This window comes from Camelus bactrianus, chromosome 26 (assembly GCF_048773025.1).
Source record: "Camelus bactrianus isolate YW-2024 breed Bactrian camel chromosome 26, ASM4877302v1, whole genome shotgun sequence".
NCBI classification, from domain to species: Eukaryota; Metazoa; Chordata; class Mammalia; order Artiodactyla; family Camelidae; genus Camelus; species Camelus bactrianus.
The window spans coordinates 16,149,687-16,169,887 of NC_133564.1; the positions used below are offsets into that span (position 1 = coordinate 16,149,687).

Below are 20,201 nucleotides of genomic sequence, written 5' to 3' on the forward strand. Positions count from 1 at the left end.
GGGGAGAGCTGGTGTGTCCGTCTGCCCTCGGGCTCCGGCTGCGGGCTGACTGGAGCCAGGACAGCTGCTCTTAGTGGTTTCAACACCTTTCCTCTGTTGAAATCTCTTCCAGGGCTGCGAATCATTAGCCAAAGTTAAAGTCGTGATTTAGCTTTCCTCTCTAGCTGGTGACTGATTTACAAACCTACAAAGTAAACAACCCATCGACAAGTAGCCAAGAACTGACTGACTGTCTCAATATTTATGAATTCATTTATTCATGCATATTCCACAAACATGAGCCTCTGCCGTGTACCAGTTTCCATAGAGGAAAACAAAGGTCAAGATGCCACACACCTGCCCTCAAGGAGCTTCCACCCCAGGAAGGACGAGTTCAAAGGCAGACGGAAAAACCCTGCACCTGGGAGGTGCTGCGGGGCTTTGTGGGAACTCCAAGACGGAGGAAATTGGGGACGAGCTGGGTGTTTCGTGGAAGAGGTGGTATGTGAATTGGGCTTGAAGAACAGGTGGGAACTGGGAAGGAGAGGGTACACCAGGGATTCCACTCGTGACTCACTGGGCTCATCGATGTTACCGGAACCCGCTGAGCCCAGGTATGGAGTCGGGAGAGCGTGCAGTACGTGGGGACCAACCACTTAGTCCCCAGCACTTCAGTCTTGCTTTGGAAAAGCCATTTTCACAAATATGAAAATGTTGGTTCAATATGTGCAAATCTCCCATGACGGTGAGAGGAAAGCAGAGGGCTGGCGGTTAGGAAGCGCTTTTGCGCTGTGACGAAGGCAAGAAAAAAATGTATGACAATGTTAGAACTTTTGTGAAGGTGCGGAGACTTCTCTCCAGACCCCGCTGGGTGAGTCCGTAATTCCAAAACATGACAGCAGAAATCCACTGGACATTTTGATGGACGATGTGAAGGATCTTTGGAGACCTGGAGGGGCTGTGTGGTTAAGGGTTGCACCCGGGTTCATATCCTTTGTCACTCCTAGCTCTGTGACCTCAGTCAGGACGTTTAAAACTCGGAGCCTCACTTCTCGCAGCAAAATTGGGAGACGTCCACGATGCAGGAATAGTGACCAGGAGACGCTTGAGTCAAGAGAGCTGTCACTGCCGACACTGCCTGTTGTTTCTGTGACCAAAATTTTAGAAAGAAAAATTTCTAGATGTACTTTTGATCTGAAAAATGTGAACAACTAGATGCACGTGTCACTGAAACTTTGGGGGCTGGTCGTGGGGAGCCCACCCTGAAGTCTCTAACGATCCATGAGAAACGAAGGTTACTTCTACAGCGCTCACTGTCACTGTTAAAGGTGCGTGAAATACCACTGACAGTCTCCATGCTCAGTGGGTCAGGTCGGCATAAGAAACGTAAGAATTTGTGGGGAACGGCTCACAGCCTCGGTCCCTCAGCTCCGCGCTTCTTCCGACTTGTGAGTTACAGCACCCGGGGATTACGGCGCGTGCTCCTCCCTCACTGAAACTCCCAATGGTTTTTTGCTGCACGTAAGATGGGATTTGAAGTCTTGCCGGTGGCCTGGCCGGCTCAGGCCCCTGCTCCCCTGGGCGGCTCTGGGCATGTCTCTGTCCCTCCCTTCAGTCCCCGCACTCGGCCACTGGGCCCATTCCTGCAGTTCCTTTAGTGCTCAAAGCTCTTTCCCACTTCAGATTCTTCAAGCGTGCCGCTCCGTCAACCTGGAAAGCAGCCCCTCCTCCTGCCTCACTGACAACCGCTCAGTCCTTCAAGTCCCAGTGTGGAGGTCACTTCCTCCAAGAGACCTTCTGCCCCTCATCCGAATGGGCTTTCCTCTCCTCCCAGACGGTCTCTTTCACGACACCCTTTTCCCTTTTAACACCGACTGCACTTGGTAATTACACATTTGTTTGTATGGCACATGTGCTTAATTAATATTTGGCTCCTTCATGGGCTGTGAGCTCCCAGGGGCTCCTTGCTGTAACTGGAATTAGAACTTTGGTAGGTTACACGGAGTAGGCACTCATCAAATGTGTGCTGAATTTAGTAGATGGATGACTTTTTTTAGGCATGTGGATTTTGGAAGAATGTACTTGAGTTTGGTGGGAACTATCCACAGAATCTCTCCACTTTGCATTCTGCCACGTCCCATATGCCAAGGACATTTAGCATCCCTGGACTTGCCTCCTGGGGGCCCTTGGCCCACTCTCCGTATTGTGACAACCCAGTCCGCTCCAGCCCTGTCCAAGCGCCCCCCGATGGAGGGATGGGTGCAGAGCATGAGTAAGTGAAAAGGACTGTGGGAAAAGCACGTGGGGGCTGGGGGGGGGGTGAGGCCAGCTTGTGCGCCACGCAGATGTTTCGGTGAAGAGTGTGACCCTTGTCTTCTGGCGAGGACAAGCAAAGAGAGGGTTTCCAGGGGACAGTCACCAGATCTGAGGGAGACAGGGACGGGGGCATCAGTTAGGAAGCCCTGTTTTCCATCCTTGAAGAAAGGAACTTGGCAGGTGTGACAGGCTAAGGCTTGACCTATGTGGGTGGCCTGTTTTTTTGTTTTTTTGTCCCTTCATGGTTAGTGCTCTGGGAAGATGAACATTTTCAGATTTCTGCCCCTGCAGGAGGGGAGGCCAGAGAAGGGACTGGCAGCAGTGGGAAATCCAGCCTGTTGTGCATTAAAGAGTGCAGTGAGAATCAAACCGCGGGAGCCACTGGGCAGGGAGCTGGCTTTCATAAGGCCACGTCAGCAGTCACACTGAGTAAGTGTGCAATTCCAGGTGACAAATTAAATGTTTCCCTGTGTTTATCTTTTTCGGTGACAGCTCTCCCAAGTGGCCATTTAAAAAAAATGAACTCGGTTGCATCTTCCTGTTAGAGCAGCTGCCTCAGAGTCTGCACAATTTAATGTGATGGCAAAAAGTTGGTGTTTACATGGGAATGACATTGTAAATGCTACGTAAATAGCTGTAAACACGATGTAAATCCGATGTAAACAGTTGCTGACATGCGGCAAATTGAAGTTTTGCTTTTTGGAACTTTCTGGAATTTTTTTCCCAAATATTTCTGATCCATGGTGGGTTCAATCTGCAGATGCACATCCTCAAATTCCACTGTACTTCGTTGGCCTCAACCAATGACTCTCACGTGCCAGCATCTGCCACCGTCTTTCACCCCATAGTCTGATCAGTCTGCAGCCCATCTTCCCAGCCCAGGCCCTCTCCAGGAACTGATTCTAAACGGGTCGTGACCACGGGTTCCTGCGGGGTGGCCCTTCCCATGCTGGAAGCTGATGCAGGAGCCTGGGGAGCCTGAAGCCCAGGCAGGCAAGGAGGAGGCTGCTAGAGTCATTGGGGCACAAGGCAGTTAGGGTTTGGGCCCAAAGTGCAAGATAAGCTCTGTAAAATCAGGCTGGCAACCCAGGGAACCTGGATCTACGGAGTTCTGTTTGCCAATCATTTCTCTTTAAGGTGAAAGTAAAGCTGAACCTTTTTGCTGCCCTAAAGCAACTGCTTTGGTTCACAGTAATTGTTCCAGTTTAAACTGAAGAGGTTACATTATAAGCTGGGTAATTGAGTTAAGGCCCGTTGGTTAAAATACAACAAGTCTGGAGCCGTGAAGTCTAACCCGTGACTCCAGGTGGGGGCCTCCAGTTTGAGTCTGCAAAGTCGTCTGACCAAGCCTTTCGATTCTCCAAAGAAAGAAATAATGCAACAAATGATACTTAAGTGAAAATGGAATTTTTTCAAGTGGAAAAAGTGAATAATTATTACCTTTGGCTGTTTGACAGAATTTGTATAATGAATATCTTGTCATCTGTTTTACATTTACCTCAGTTATGAACCATCCTTCATCGGCCACTAAGGTCAAAGGAGAGACAAATCTCCCTTTCTTGTAATAGAACCTGCCCGGTATGGCTTCTTTCTCGTAGACAGTCATGTGCTCCACTGTTCTCAGTTTGTTATATATCTGCAAAGACAACCAAGAATGACCAGTTTTGCATTTTCTTTCTTAAACATGTGTGAATATTTATTGGAACTGGAGCAGAGGGAGGACTTTATAAAACCAAAGGAAGAAATTACCCAAACACTGGATAGATTTGACTACATAAAAATGAGAAACTTTTGCATATCTTAGAAAACATGGTGGCCTTATCTAGGAAGGCTGAAGAGCCACATGCCCTACGATCTAACCAGTCAACCCCCAGGGGTATAGTGAGAACCCCTCATACATGTGCACCTGTGGACACATGGAGATACATTGCAAACTGGAACAGCCCAAGTGCCCAGGGATAAATGAAGCATAGTGTGTTTCCATGGGGGAATACTACACAGCAACGAAGATGAGTGAATTACAGCTTCACAGAACACCTTGAAGAATCATGGAGCTCTTAGTTTGAGGGGAAAAAGTAAGTTGCAGAAGAAGACAGACAAGATTATTCCTATTACATGAAGCTGGAATAACTATAAAACTAAAGAACATATATGGTAAAAGAGAATTATGGAAATAATAACTCACAATTTAGGACAGTGGTTTCCTCTCAGGGGGCAGAAAAGGTGATGGAGCCTGAGAAGGGCACACAGGAGGAACCATCACCAATGGTCTTGTTCTATTTCTTAAATGTTTAGTGGATACATGGTGCCTGTTGTTACATTTTCCTTGATACCTTACACATAGCTTATAATGTTTTTTGGTATCTCTCAATAATTAATGAACACATTACAAAAATTTATGGCAAAAATACTATAGTGAAACTAAAGGGTGAGTGAGACATTTGTCTGCCTCATGTTAAATACCACTAAGATCAAAGAAAAACAATTTATTCTTTGACTCGACCTAGAATATATCCAGCCTACACCTGATCTTAAAACTACTGGTAATCCTTTGCCACTAATCACACGGCGACTTTACGTAAACCCGGTACATGTGCCCAGTATTTAGCAGCAGCTTAAGTCTTTATGGCTAAAAGTAAAATCAACCGGCTGATGTTGATTTAGCCAAATCGGACATATACTCCTGGGTAGACCTGATTATAAAACTGAGTTTATCAACTCAACTCTGGAAAATAATCAGTCTTTAGGCTGATTAGGAGAGAGTTTCCAATAGCCCCAGGAGTTACAGTTTCCTACTTAAGAAAATCCGTAGTTCTTAAGGAGAGTAGGGTGCCTTTCCAGGAAGATTTTGTATAAGTGAAAATTCTGATGGCTCGTGACAGGTCTCACAAACTGTTGTGTCCATCACACGACAAACTGTCACCCAAACACAGCCCCTACTTTTGAATAATCTACCAACTGCTTTCGGCAGCTTGCAGCTGCCTGGCATACACACCACGCTGGAGGAAAGCAGCTCTTCCCAGCTCATAAACTGCTGATGCGCTAAGATTCTGGAGACGGCATGGCCCCCAGGTGCCAAGTTGGAGACACAGATGGTGTTCTTTGCCAGGAAGACAGAACTTCTATGCAAGAAGCCATTTACTCTGGGACCTGCCAATACATAAAAGATTCTTCCCAGTTTCATATTTCAGGGGTTCATGGGAACTCTGTGCAAACACATTCAGCACCTCTACTTCCTGACCAAGGAGCCTGAGGAAAAGGGGCACCTACGTGGGGACTGGGGCGCAGTGGCATTGTGGGCAACTCTGCTCCTCAGCCCCAGACAGACAGCTGAGACTCTGACATGGGAGTGGGTGCGGTTGAGAGGAGGGTCTCTCTCTCTCTCTCTCTCTCTGGGCCAAAAAGGAGGGACCCCAGCCTAGCCCAGTGCTCCAGCGATACCAGCACCTGTCTGTCGCCAGCTACATCACTGCCGTGATGATGGATGGAGGCACCAGGCCCGGCCAAGGCCGATTCCTGACTCCCTGGGGTTGGCAACCCGACTGGCAGCAGCGGGGCCTCCCCCCAGGAAGAGACTCACTTCCTGGTACAGAGCAGTTTTCTCTGGGAGCGGGCAGAACCCCAGGGTCTGTCCGGGAGACAACCAGGCAGCGTGCGGCAGAGCCGTCAGCCAGAGGGGCCGCCTGCTCCTTCGTCTTCACAGCATGACTGACCACCCGCTGCCTGACAGCGCTGTTGTTTGGAGGGAAGGGTGAGTAGCAGCCTCGTCACCTCAGGGTGCTGTGCTCCTGGAGCGAAGTGACTGCAGGGAAGAGAGCTTTGTCCCCATGGCCTGCACGCTGTGGGAGCTCAGCCACAGCCTCTTGGGAACGCCCCCCTCGGATGGTGATAATCGTCATTAGTGACACGGACAAAGCCCTTGCAGGGCCCAGCACACTTCTCTGCACTTCACAGCCGCCCAGGAGGGCTGCTCCGAGGACACCACCACCCCTGACAGTGAAGAAGCAGAAGGGCCAGCCAGCTGTTCAGTTGATGAGAGCTGGGATGGAAACCCAAGCCGGGTGGCTCCCGAGATCAGGACCTGACCCCCGCCCCACAGGGCCTCAGCCGTGTTCATCTGGCACCTTCTTATCTCCAGGTCCCTGATGGAGACAGATCGGACCGGTGGCTTCCTTGCAGAGAAGAGCATTCTGTGTGCATCCGGGATCCCCCAGATGTGCCGCGTGTTGGCCAAGAATAAAACAGCCCTATTCAGGGCTGAGCACTTAACAGGCTAAGCACCGCACATCCTCTATGTCAGTTACGCCCACTGGCACTGGATGCCCATTTCAGAGAAGAGAAGACAGAGGCATGGGAGGATGAACGCCCTGACAGAGGCCACTCAGTGAGGGAGGGACAAGGTGGGCCATCTGTCTCCAGAGTCCCAGCTACAGGACAAAGACCAAACTGGAGCAAAGGCCACTGAGGTGCACCCCGGCCCGAGCCCCTCCCCTGGCCCGCCTGCCCACCCCGTCCCCACATCAGGGCCCGTCTTGCCTCAGAGTGTTTCCCGGGGGCTGGCCACAGGCTCACAACCGGTCCTCGGTCCTTCACTTGCTGCAGGTCCCTCAGGCTGATGTACTTATTCAGCTCGATCACTTTGTCCATCCAGAAAATGTCCGTCATCCCGTGATCGGAGAAGATGATGACGTTGAGGTCGTCCTGCAGCTGCCGCTCCTGCGGGGGGGCGGGGGCAGTCAGGATGGCGCGGGGGGGGGGGGGAGCCTCTTACACGGCGAGTCTTGCAAAGTGATGTTTTCAACTACAAGCTATAGGAGAAAGGCTTCTTCCCCAGTTCCGAATTTCATCACCTCCTCGTCTGCCCTGATGAGACACAGTTCAGAATCGCAGCAGAAACACTCGGGGAAAGAGAGAGCCCACTCTATCCAATTCGTGCTAGAAATAATGCACACAGGGCCTCCACCTTTGCAGGTGGCCTCCCTGCTTTCATCTTCTCTGGGTTTTTCAACAACCTTGGGTGGAAACATGACGACTGTCACTTGCCCATTTTACAGCTGTGAAAAATTAAGCCCAGGAAAGAATTTTAAAAATAATACTCTGCTGACAGTCATTGAGGGAGGGTGTGGCAGGATGAGGGAGAGAACCCAGGCCTGGTTTCCACGCCCCCACCAACCTGGTTCCCAGACTTAATAGGTCTGGTAAAGATCGGGGCCATCTTGCCAGCTAAGCTGGGCAATCATGCGGATCTGGGTCATTTCAGCCCTGCTGGCCCGGCCGTAAACCAGGGGATCTCTTGGTACCTGGAGAGAGGCTGTGTGAAGAAGAGAGACCCCTCAAGTCCCGTGCTGGCCTGGCCCGTGCTCGGCAGCGAGGAGGAGGAGGTTGGGGGTGTGACAGTCATGGATACAGAAGGAGAGGAATGAGAGGGAAGGGTAGCCCCGGGGACCCTGTTCTCGGTCACCTGGATCCACTTGGTCATGTACTGCAGGACGGTGTCCACAGCCTTCAGGGCGTCTTTTCTCTGCGGGGACGAGGGCCCGTAGTGGTGGCCTTCCACGTCGATGCGCTCATGGTATATGGCCGCCAGGTCGGCCCGGCCGCTCCTGCAGGGAGCAGGGAGAGGGGTGCGGTTCAGAGAGGCCCGCCAGCTTCCCCCGGCTCACCCCCAGTCCTCATGGAGGCCCTGCCGCCCCTAAACCCTGCCCTGTGGGCCAGGCGAAGCCGATGCCTTAAAACAAATGGGGGTAGGGGTGGGCGGTTCTCCATGGGAGAAACGGGAACTCTGCACCAAGACGTACCAGTCCTCAGCACCTTGGTGACAAAAGTCATGTTTATGGGTCACCTCCCCTCTCTGCTCATCACGTCCCAGAGTCAGAAGATGTAGCAGCAGGCGGCGACAGTTCACGTGGTTGGCTGCTGCACTGAGTTCCATGACCTGCTCCGGGTCGCTACATTTTAGACCCGTTGCCCTAGTGCAGCAGCCACTGGGCTGGGCTCTTTGAGGCTACTTGCCATGCTCATAACTTCCGTACGGTCAGAAAGCCAGCCAGGCTCGCCGTCAGGAAGCGGTCAGCCCCGGACGCCGGGAACACTGGCTGGGGTGCTTGTGCTCAGGGGATTCCCACGCAAGCCTTTGGTGAAAGGCTTCGACGCCGCGGTGCGTTGATTCATGAGGGCCCCGAGTCTGCGAGGGCTGAGTGCTCTGGCCTGTTCGGAGCTGGGCTGACAAATTCTCGGTTGCCGGCTGTTTTCCACACGGATCTGGTCTCCATCCCAGGCCAGCTCGTTTATAACGGAGTGCTTGGGCGAGGGGTGAAGGGGGAGAGGCCTGCAGACCTGTTATTGGCCGCTTACAGCTTTAAGCCCAGGAACCAGGCCAGGAGGACATGTGGCCATTGGCCCGGTTACCCGAGAGCTGCAAGGGCCCCCACCCTGGGGTTTCAGGACACCCAGCTCCCCCATCACCTTCGGATTCTGTCCAGATTTCTTTTCAGTGTAAACAGTTGAGACTGTCACGTCCATTTTCCTCACTGAAGTGGGGCTCAAAGAGGGAAAAATTAGGGAGAGAGAATGGAGGCAGTAAAAGGAATGGTTGAAGTTACTAACTGTTAATACGGCCAAAAAATAACTGCCTGTCTTCAGTGCCACACTCAGGTCGTGTCTACTAAACCTGCTTACGGGTCACCAGACGTAACTACCAATGAGAGCCCAGACTCTGTAAACTCAGTTGTCATCCTGTAGGAAACCAGTGAAATGACAATTCTTTTTATCTGATAGAGGGAGCAGTCCCAAAGATGGCGGTTTGCTTGTCCTCGGGTTACTAGGCATCTCTGCATCCACAACACTGGAGTCACATCAGTCGCCATCATTGTCTTTCTTCTGATGTGTGCGTGTTTCTCACGTTCTCCTCATCATCTCCTGGTTCCACGAGTAATAAATTAATTTGAACTTTAGCAGAATTCTCATATGTATTTGTACTGAGCCCATGACAGAGTTTTAATTTTGAAAATTATATTTTGTCAGGGCTTTGGAACTAGTCAAGTCTAGGTTCCAATTCTGGCTTCTCTTCTTACAAACCTGGAGGTCTCTGATGAATGGCACAGGTATTTCTAAGCCTCAGTTTCCCCGTTTGAGAAACCTTCTCAGAGGGCTGAACTGGAAGTTAAACGAGCTGATGTCTGTAGAGTGTTTGACGCACTGTAAGAGGGAGGCCAAGGGAAGGGAACGCCTCCTATTTCTCTTTTCCTTCCAGATGCCCCCGGTGGCTTTTCCTTGTGTGCAGAGCAGGGAGGGGACCCTGGTCTCTGCTGAGCCTGTATGCCCACCCCATCCTCCTCCGAGTCCACAGGGAGGGAGGAGGGACGAAGGCCAGGACCCCATCCTCCATTCGCTCCTTTATCAACTCCGGCAGCCACTGAGGTTCTGGGATCCTGGCGGAAATCCCCTCGAGCTGTTCTCCCCAGCCCGGAGCTTGACAAATACAGTAGCTCTGTCCACCACTCCTGCAGCCCAGATGTTACTTGCCCAGCTCTTTTGAGAGACTGCATCCGTCAGTCTGTCCTCTCCAGGCAGCCAGGCTGGTCCCGCCACCACCACTCACTGCGGCCGCTGCGCCCCCTCCCCTGAGATGAGCCACTCATGATCACACACCTTTTCCAGCATGAACGCCCTGCTCTGTGAGCCTCAGGACGGGGGTTCTGCTTGGACCAGCCAGCCTGCAGGCCAGCGCCGACCCGGGGTCCTCGTGACTGTCCACCCCGAGCCTTCCACCTGTGACTCACAGTGGGGTATACAGTGAGAGGTCGCTCAGCTGTCAAGGCGAGATGAATGCGAAGTGACTACACTGCCAAACAGAGCACTGGATTACTTGGAGGTATCTGTACAATGACTACATTCCAGATTTTCCTGTTTGATATGGCAACAGGCCATAGGGGTGGCTGGCATTTTGGGTACGTAGGAAACAGCATCAAATAAACATCGAGCTTTTCCAGAGCTCCAGCTTTGCTCATCTGTATAGGCTAGGCTGCTCTGCTTTGCTTGCACAAGTTAGACGGAACACAATACTCCAGTTCATCACACGCGTGGTTTCCCAGCACGTGCAGGCAAAAAGGAAAGCAGAGTAGGGAGCAGGCAGGACCACGTGACACACCTGAGTCTCAAACCGTGTGCAAAGAATATTGATTTCAAGGTGACTTCCTCCAGACCCTGCCTCTTCCCTCTCCACCTCCCACCCAGCCAAAAACAACAAAAACCCATGAAACTTTTAAATTTGTTACTTCTCAACTTTTAAGTATTTTAAACCTATTTTCTCTCCACCTTGTCAATCAGAGCCTAAACCTTCACGTGCCCCGAAGGACACTTCTGACAGGTGCTCAGGGCACTGGAGTCATTCTCAGCAGCAGTGAAGGCAGGAGTGCTGCCTTCTCCTTCTGCAGATCTGGGGGTGGGGGGTGTCGAGGCGGGGATGGGGGGGTGACTGCTGCTCCCTGTGACCGTTGAGGAGGAGGGGTGAGAATAGGAGTCACAGCTGGTAACTCTACATCTGAGGCAGTCTTAGTTGCAGGTCAGTCGGTGTGGTTAGTGCCAGTGACCGGTACACCGTGCCTGGGGTATGCTGGCTCCCGGTGTCTGCCTGGCTTGAAACCAGGCCCTTTCACTTGGGAGGATGAAAGTCCTTTCCAAGTCTCTATGCTGATCACTGTGGGTCTTCTGCTTTGAACCCACCCACGAGACCCATTCGGCAGCCGAGGTGACCTCGCGTCCAGCCCCGGGATTGTGAGAAACCTCAACATCTTTCGCCTCCTGGTTGCTGATCTCTCATCAGACCCTCACCTGGTCTCCCATCTTGACTTTCACTTCTGGTGTCTTCTGAGACTGACTTGAGGCTTTGTCCCGACCCGTCTTTCCGATCAGTTTCCCGGACACACTCTTGTCTGCTCTTTGGGAGCGCACTACTGATTTCTGCATTTTTCAAACTGGGTGTGATAGTTCCGTGTGGGAGAGGGCAAAAAAGGTTCTATGTTCTAATATGCTAACGTGCGTGGTACATTTCCGAGAAGCTGGTAGAGTGGGCAATTTTTCCAAACTTCTTCCACCACAGAGCTCCCTTTCTGCGCAATACTTATTAATATCTTCCGCTAGAAGGGAGCAATCACTGTGTGAGAGGCTCCCCACCTCTCTGAGACATTGTTTCCCCTGTACCAAGTCTTCTTAATTCCCTTTAGCATTCATTATTGGTCCTTTTCAAGGGAGAACAGTGGTATGGCTAGGACCTGGGGACACTTACTTGAAGGAGTCAAGAGCGTCGCTGACTGCATTGGCAAAATTGATGTCCGTTGGGACATTCTTATATTCAAGGCAGTAAGTAGGTCTGACACCAAGAATCTCAACCTCACAGCCTAAGAAGGAAAAAGATGGTGAATGGTTACTTTCTTCAATAATCGAGATAAGGTTATGAGCCTATTTTAGGAAGCAAATACCATTAGTTAAAGTAGAGTTTTTTGTTCCTTTACATGAAGTAAAAGAACTTATTGTTGACGGTGCATTTAACTCTAATTTTGTTTAACTGGAGCAGAGGTTCTTAAATGTCATATCTACACAACGCTGATGTCACATGACAGGGACCAGCAAAAACTGGTCAACGGTTGTCTCTCCCAATTTGAAACAACAAAAATGAGTTAGTACACAGAAGTGTTTAAATCAAGACTTTTATTCCTATAGATGTTGTATAACTGCTAATTCTAGTGTATCTTTGCCCATTTGAGAATCAATTATTAAGGAGTATCTGATTAGTCTGGGAATAATAAAATAAATACTTCACTAGTCTAACTGGACTCAGAAGTACTGTCTAAAAATCACCGACTTAAAGCAAGGGTTCTGAGCCATGACCTTGCCTCTCCCAAAATGAAGTCAAAGAATGAAAGGCATTCAATGTTAGGAGCTGCCCGGGCCTCAGCTTTTCTGCCCCAGACCCCTGAACAAGTAGTTAGTTGCCCTGAAGAAGAGACACCCAGCCTTATTATCAGAAAATAGGGCCGGAGACAAATGACCCAGGCTCAGTTTAAGTTAGTTGAATATATTTATTTGGTACCTACTGTGAACTAGTCACTATTCAGACATAACGGAAACAAAAATATATCAGCCAGGGTCCCCACCCTGTTGCGCCCCAGTCTAGTCTAGTTGGGGAGACTTACAGGAAAACAATGTAACAGTTGAGGTTTATAGAGAGGTGCACGTTTCTTCGCTGGTGAGGGAACTCAGATGAGGGACATTTAACTCAGATGTTATTTCCTCCTGGAAGCTTTCCTCGAGTCCCCTTGTTGGGCTCAGTCTTTCAGACTGTGTCTGGCCACTGTGTTGGGGGACGGAGGTGTGAAGAAAGGGACGTCCCAAGCAAAGAGAGCAGCGGAAGCAAAAGTTCAAAGCGAGGAACAGTAAGGTGTTTGTGCAGAACAGCCAGCACAATAAAGTTCCCAGGGAAGCGGTGTCTGGAGACCAGATGGCAAGCTTTCTTGTAGCCCAGAGAAAGTGATTCCCAAGGTGGAAGTGAGTAAAAGTGGGACAAGTGGGGAGTGTCTCTGTCAGGAAACACATTACCCCCCCCTCCTGGGTACATCTGTCAGTGGGTCTGCTTCTGGTGCATCCGACACATGGGCATGTGAGTTTGCAGATAAAGGAATGTGGGCTGTGATTCTGTAGACAAAAGAAATTGCACCCTTTGTTTGTTTATTTTTGCGCATTAATATCAAACTATGAGTGCTTTTTGTATAATAATTATGTTTGTTGATATTATCGAGCCTATATTCTCTTACAACTTTTATTGGATGAAAATAAATCCGGACTTAACACTGGTCGAGTAATATAGCTCATCTGAGAAATTTACTCTTGCCTCAGGTTGAAGTAGGATATAAATGAGTTTTTATTGATTAATTACATGTGAAAATTTGTAGTGGAGGCCATGTGTGGCGAAACAGACCTGTTGTTACACTGTTACAGAATTTTTTATTAAAAAAATTTTACTGAATTTTGACTTAGTCAAGAACCATGGCAGCATCCTGCCAAAGGCTATGGGTAGGACAGGAGAACCGAGAGGAATTCCCCCAAAGCACACAGATCCTTCACTGTGAGGCAACAGCTCATCAAAGGCGAGGGGCAGAACATCGAGGACGAGAGAGACCTTCCAAGTTGCAGAAGGTTGGGGATAATGCTGCAGAGAATAAAGCTCCCCAGTGCCCCAGAAAGTTGGCAGCATAAACTCTCTATGTAAAGAACAGAGAGTTCTCCACTGGACAAATTCCAAGACCTGCTAAAAGGATTATCTTTATTTTCCTCCATGACATTTGAAGCTACTGGCAAAGTGAATCTAACTAAAGCTTCAAAAACAACCCAAACCCACCTTGCCTATGGATGAAATTGATTCAGCCTCCACCCAGACGCCCGGCATGGGAAGGGGCAGGAACTTACAGGGGAAAATATCGTCTGCTGCACTGCCATTCTCTCTCACACAATGACAGCATATAATAAAAACATCATGAGATATGCTAAGAAGCGGTGAAATGTGCCCCATAATTAAGAGAAAAATAATCAATGGAACCAGATCCACAGATGATACAAATGTTGGCCAGAAAGGGTAAACATGAAAGAAACTTCTTTAAAAGATTATTGACTATTTAAAGAAACATGCAAGAACAGAAATTATGGAAATTTAGGACAGAAATATTTCCATACTATTAAGATTTACTAAGCTTATTAAGAAGTAGGACAAAATAAAAGAACCCGAGAATGAATAAGATGGGGTTTTAAAATAAACAGCTGTAAACAATGAAATCACAAACTACAGTTGTCTTAATAATACATATTAATGTAGTTATGTGAAAATATTTTATTGAAAAAATAAGGTGCATATTTAAAAGTGTTTAATAATATGGATCTAAATTTCCAAATTATTTCAACAAAAATGACAGGAAAAGCATTTTCTTTGTTGTTGGAGGGAAGGGATGGTCACTATATAGTGTTTCATTCTAGACAGTGATTTAAAAGATTGGAATAGGTTTTCTTCTTGTTTTATTTCTGGTTTCCTTTGCTGTGCAGAAGCTTGTAAGTTTCATTAGGTCCCTACGGAATGGGAGAAAATTTTTGCAAGTGAAACCGACAAAGGCTTGATCTCCAGAATATATAAGCAGCTCATACGACTCAATAAGAAAAAAATAAACAACCCAATCCAAAAATGGGCAGAAGACCTAAACAAGCAATTCTCCAAGGAAGACATACAAATGATCAAAAAGCACATGAAAAAATGCTCAATATCACTAATTATCAGAGAAATGCAAATCAAAACTACAATGAGGTATCACCTCACACCAGTCAGAATGGCCGCCATTCAAAAATCCACAAATGACAAATGCTGGAGAGGCTGTGGAGAAAGGGGAACCCTCCTACACTGCTGGTGGGAATGCAGTTTGGTGCAGCCACTATGGAAAACAGTATGTAGATTCCTCAAAAGACTAGGAATAGACTTACCATATGACCCAGGAATCCCACTCCTGGGCTTGTATCCAGAAGGAAATCTACTTCAGGATGACACGTGCACCCCAATGTTCATAGCAGCACTATTTACAATAGCCAAAACATGGAAACAGCCTAAATGTCCATCAACAGGTGACTGGATAAAGAAGAGGTGGTATATTTATACAATGGAATACTACTCAGCCATAAAAACCGACAATATAATGCCATTTGCAGCAACATGGATGCTCCTGGAGAATGTCATTCTAAGTGAAGTAAGCCAGAAAGAGAGAAAAATACCATATGAGATCGCTCATATGTGGAATCTAAAAAACAAAAACAAAAACAAACAAACAAAAACAAAGCGTAAATAAAGGACAGAAATAGACTCACAGACAGAGAATACAGACTGGTGGTTACCAGGGGGGTGGAGGGTGGGAAGGGATAGACTGGGATTTCAAAATTGTAGAATAGACTACACTGCATAGCACAGGGAAATATACACAAAATGTTATGATAACTCACAGAGAAAAAAATGTGACAATGAGTGTGTATATGTCCATGAATAACTGAAAAATTGTGCTGAACACTGGAATTTGACACAACATTGTAAAATGATTATAAATCAATAAAAAATGTTAAAAAAAAAAAAAGATTGGAATATACAGAAGTTGTATGCTTAACTTCCAAATCACTAAAGGAAAAAAAAAAGAAGCTTAAAAAATTAATCAAATATCAAAGTAAATGAAAAGCTTTTTTTAAAAAGGAGACATCCAGGAAGCACTAATACTGAAAGCATAATAAAGGAGAAAATCAAATATATTCGTTTAAAAATAAATGTGAATGGGTTATATTCTACTCTTAAAGAATGTCAACATGAAGTAACTATAAACTATTTTTTAAACTTACAGTTAAGTAAAACAACACAGAAAGGTTAGATATAAAAAAATAGACCAAATAACATCAACCCCCACAAAGTAAACTCAAAAATCAGCTCTGTCAGTGGTATTAAAGTTGATTATGGTCTCAAAAGCCTGAAACAGTTACAAATTCACATCAATAGTTCAGAATGTGAATGAGTGTTTATATATCACAAATACACATAACACAGACACACAAAGACTTGGACGTGTGAAGTACACAATATATAAAGAAAGAAAAGATGTAAGAGACATCTATACAAAGAAACAGAGGCTTTGAATGTTCGTATCAGTAAGCTGTATTCAACAGATATTTAAAATTTTATCTTATTATGATAGAATGTTACTACTATAGAATCTTATTATTATAGAATTCTTACAAGAATGGAATTGTTATAAAAACACAACAGTTGAAAAAACTGATCATATTCTCATCCACGAAGAAAAAAAGTTCTGTTATTTTTGTCACCAGATGCATTGTCTTCTATACACCTACACCAGTAGTTTGAATGGTCCCTTTGTTTGGCCCTGGAGGCTTTTAAATACTGGGGCCATGCACCTCAGTAAGGTTCCTGATGGCCCAGGGGTACTCCTTTCTTATGTAAAGTAGGAAAGGATCATGTTTTTAGTCAAGACAATTTTTGCAATATATATGAAAGCTGATGATAGATTCCCTTAAAATTAATCTTGCTCTTGGAAATTCTTACAAATTGAAGACCCCTGAACTAGGGAACGAGGCTACCCTAAGGGAATGTAAAGTTCGGAAAGCCTCGGGGCAGAGAGTGGTGTGGGGACTTGGAGGTAAGATATGACTGATGGTTGTCTGATTTGTTCTCAGGGTTGTTGCACGGCTGAAGCTCTAAAAGCTGAGCAGAGGGGGAACCTTCGCTGCACAGCAAATTGGGCATGGTCCCTCACTGGCTCTTCCGATCAGCAGAGAGCCTGATGATAGGGTGAGGGGACTGTGTCTCAGCCCGGCCGAGATTCCCTGAATGCAAGTCCTGCAGACAGAGTTAATTTGGATAAAAGCTATACACTGCCATGTGCCCCCGAGAAGAGAGAGACTGGTACCCACATGCACAGAAACTGGGGCAAGTGCAAACCTTCTGCGCTCTCTGTCCTGAATGGACTCTCCTGGGTGAAATCGCAAAAGGCAAAAACAGTCACCTGGCCTCTAATCTTAAAACCCGGAGTGAATAAATGACTGGCAAAGGGAACAGCCAGCAAGCAACGACAGCCAGGATGCAATGGAAGATGGAATGAGTGCCTGGTCGTTTCAGAGAGAGCGAGGCTCACTATTTCTGGGAGAATGAGTGTGGGGGCTTCGTTTTGTTCCCTTCAGTCCATCTGATGGAAATCAGCAGACTGGAGGGGGTGTGGTGTGTGGACCCCTCGAGGTAGTTCTCCAACCAGAAGTCTGGGGGCCCCTTTCTGATTCTACCAGGGGCTCAGTCTGTGAACCTGGGCACATTGCTTGACCTCTCAGGCTGCTGCCTCCAGGCCATTTTCATGGCCTCCAGGGAGTGTGGTTCTGGTGGACTGAGGTCCTGAGGAGAGCAGGGATTCCTGAATCTCTGCACAGGGCTCTGTGGGGAAGCAAAGGCAGTGGCCTGGCTCTTGGAATTTCAAAGATCAACTGTGAACTGTGGAGCAAGATTTTGGCTTCACAAACACTTCCAGGGCGTGCACTGGCTTTACTCCATCCTGTTTCCTCATTGTCCCCAGGGACTTCCTGCTGCATGGTCCCAAGTAGAAAATACAGAGTTAGAAGGAACTTAAGGAACAACCAAAGAGGACCACCACCAACCCCATGCACCTTTGTGCAAAAAAGAAAACAATTTAAGGCATTTCTTCTTCAAAACACTTAACTTCCATCTACTAGAAAATTATTTTAATATATTTTGTCATAACAACATTTGGCTACCATGGGCTGAAACATTGTCCAAATGAGTATGAACATCTATGATGACTACAGCATGGGCGATGCCCCCGGGGATGTGGTACCCACCACTCTTCATGGCAGCCTTCCATCAATGCCTTTTATTTTACAGCTGAGAAAACAAAGGCCCCAGATGGGAAAAGTGACTGTCCCGAGGCCTCCCTGCCGGCTAGTTATCGGCTTCCTGGCCCTGGTACCTTTCCACTACTTCTCTGCATGATCCTTGCTTCCTGGTAACTCTATGGACCACCAAGTTAAGCCCATGAAAAGCACCTTTCTCCAGACTTCTCTGAGCCCACGTCTCACTTTCCAAGCCCAGCTCTGCTTGCCAACTTTGACACATCTTGTAACAATAACCCAGTGAGCTGCATTTCATGTGCTATGAGGCAGGTGTACGACTGCTGAATACGTGTCTCAAGAGAGCTTATTAAAACAGCTAAGCCAATTAACTCTCTTAGAACTGTGTAACCTTTTCCAGGAAAACACATCTGAGGCACAGGAGCTTGTGGGAGCAAGTCCTTGGGGGAAGCGTGGCCTTTGATCTCGGAGACCTTTTCCCGGGTCGGCCTGGCCCGCGGGGCTCGCAGGTCTGTGGCGGCGGCCCTCTTCTGCTCTGGGGGGTGGGGGCGCTGGCCCGAGCACAGGACGCCGCGAAGACTGGCCTCGTGTGCAGGGGCAGAGAGCCAGCCGGGAGACAGAGGACATGAGGAGCGCTCATCCCATCCATTAGAGCGGATTCTGAAAACCCAACTGAAGGTGACTCACTGGGCATACAAGGTGACTAACAGGAAACCGAGGTGAGCTGGGTGCGTGCCTAACCCGGGCTTGGGGTCAGCCTTAGGAAGGAGGTGGTGAAACAAGGCACCATGAGGCCAAAGGTGGGTTGTAATCTACATCTGCTAGTCAGCTTTAGAGGGGAAAATCTCAGTCCCAGCGTCAGGGACCCCGCTGCCCCCCAGGGGCCCAGGTGAGGAGTGAGTGACTGCCGTCAGAATTATGCCCCCGGCGCCTCGCACATCAGCTGTGAGCAGCATCTTTGGGTCTGAGGCACATACTTCAAGGTCACCTAAATCTTGCAAATGATCCCATGATTGGGACGCCATGCTCCCCAGAGGAAGGCATCTGATTTCTGCACATGTGCTGTTCCCCACAAAGCTTCCTCTCAGAGCAGGTGGTTCCCTGGTATTTGGTTCACAGAAGAGTGGGCCGACTCAGGGTGCAGGATGCCGGCAAGCCCTGACCTCTCAGGTGGTTCTAAGCCACTTCCAGGAATGGCTGGGACCAGGAGTGAGTGCTGTGGGTGTGGCCCTGCAAAGCCAATTCTTTGCACTCCTTGGGCAAACAGCCTGGGTGGCCCGTCCCGGGACCACACCAGCCAGCGTTGAGCGCACCTCTGCACACGGTCTGTGTGCAGCTGACCCTGCCCGTGGTTTCTGCCCCCAGCCCAAGACATCAAAAAGCCAGGCTCTGTCCTCCTTCCCTTCTCTGATGACCCAGTGGCCAGGTCCCTCTGTCCACCCCTTTCCTGGGAAACTCCCTTCCCAGTGCTTCCTGGTCCTGATGGCCTGTCTCAGAATTCTCTTGGTGATTTAAAACATGGCTTATGTTTTGCTCTGTGATCTTTGCTGCAAGTGTCTATTTGATTTCTTGATGTGGCCTTGCAGCATTATTCTGGGCTAATTGTGACCTGGCCAGAGATACCCCTACTCCATCCCATATGACTCTTTATAGGAGGCACAGGCTGAAGCTCCCTTTTTAGAATCTGGGGGTAGATTCAAGGCCATGTCTGGGACCCTCTCCTCTCCCTACATCGGCTCTCTCCCAGGCTGACCATCTTGCCCACGGCTTCGCCGACCCCAGACCCTTGCACGGACCACATCTCTGTATCTCCAGCTCTATTCTCTGAGCAACAGGCATGCGACTCGGCGCGTCTCAGAGTCAACTCAGATGTTCCCCTGCCTCCCTACGACTCACCTTTCAATTCCCCTGGTCAGCGAGCACTCCCCAGGCCTCCATCTGGTTCTGTAAGCCAGAAGCCAGTGTCATGCCTGTCACTGCTCCATCCCTTCATCCCAAATCCAATCCATCACCAGGTCCCGGCAACTTTAATGCTTCACCATGTCCCCGACCCAGCCATTTCTCACCACTTCTGTTACCCTTGTCTGCTATTCTCACCTCTTCCCTAGATCCAGGCAGTGACTTCTCGGCTGGTGGGTCACCCCTCACCCACCCGCTCAGCCTGCCCACCTTCCCTTCTCCACGCGGCAGCTGGGGTGATCTTGTCACATATGGTACTGTCGCCTTCCTCCTCAGAAACTTCCAGTGACGCCTTAATCCTCTTAGGATGAGAATAAATTCCTCAGCTTGGCCCATGGAGCGTGGTCTGGCCTCAGCTTCTCCCCACTGCGCGCGGCCCCATCCACACTGCATCCATCCTCCTCTTAGCTTCTTGAACCTTCCGTGCTCCTCCCATCCCTTAACACACGTCGCGCCCTCAGTCTGGATGCCCCTTCCCGCCGGTCCCCACCTCACCCTTCCTTTCA

The 20,201-nt window shown here is 48.6% G+C and overlaps 1 protein-coding gene across 5 annotated transcripts in view; it reads right to left on the reverse strand.

Annotated features, from left to right (window-relative positions):
- The window catches only part of ENPP6 (ectonucleotide pyrophosphatase/phosphodiesterase 6), an 85,297-nt gene that overhangs the window by 12,979 nt on the left and 52,117 nt on the right, over window positions 1–20,201 (reverse strand). For 4 of the 5 annotated variants that reach the window (XM_074353310.1, XM_074353309.1, XM_074353311.1 and 1 more), the window contains 4 exons: window positions 11,582–11,693; window positions 7,757–7,898; window positions 6,832–7,011; window positions 3,794–3,931 (listed from right to left, as the gene is read on the reverse strand). In XM_074353310.1, coding sequence (XP_074209411.1) covers window positions 3,794–3,931; window positions 6,832–7,011; window positions 7,757–7,898; window positions 11,582–11,693 — 572 coding nt within the window. Of the gene's footprint in view, window positions 1–234; window positions 1,127–3,793; window positions 3,932–6,831; window positions 7,012–7,756; window positions 7,899–11,581; window positions 11,694–20,201 lie in introns of those variants that run through there. The other variant, XM_074353312.1, reaches the window with a different exon arrangement.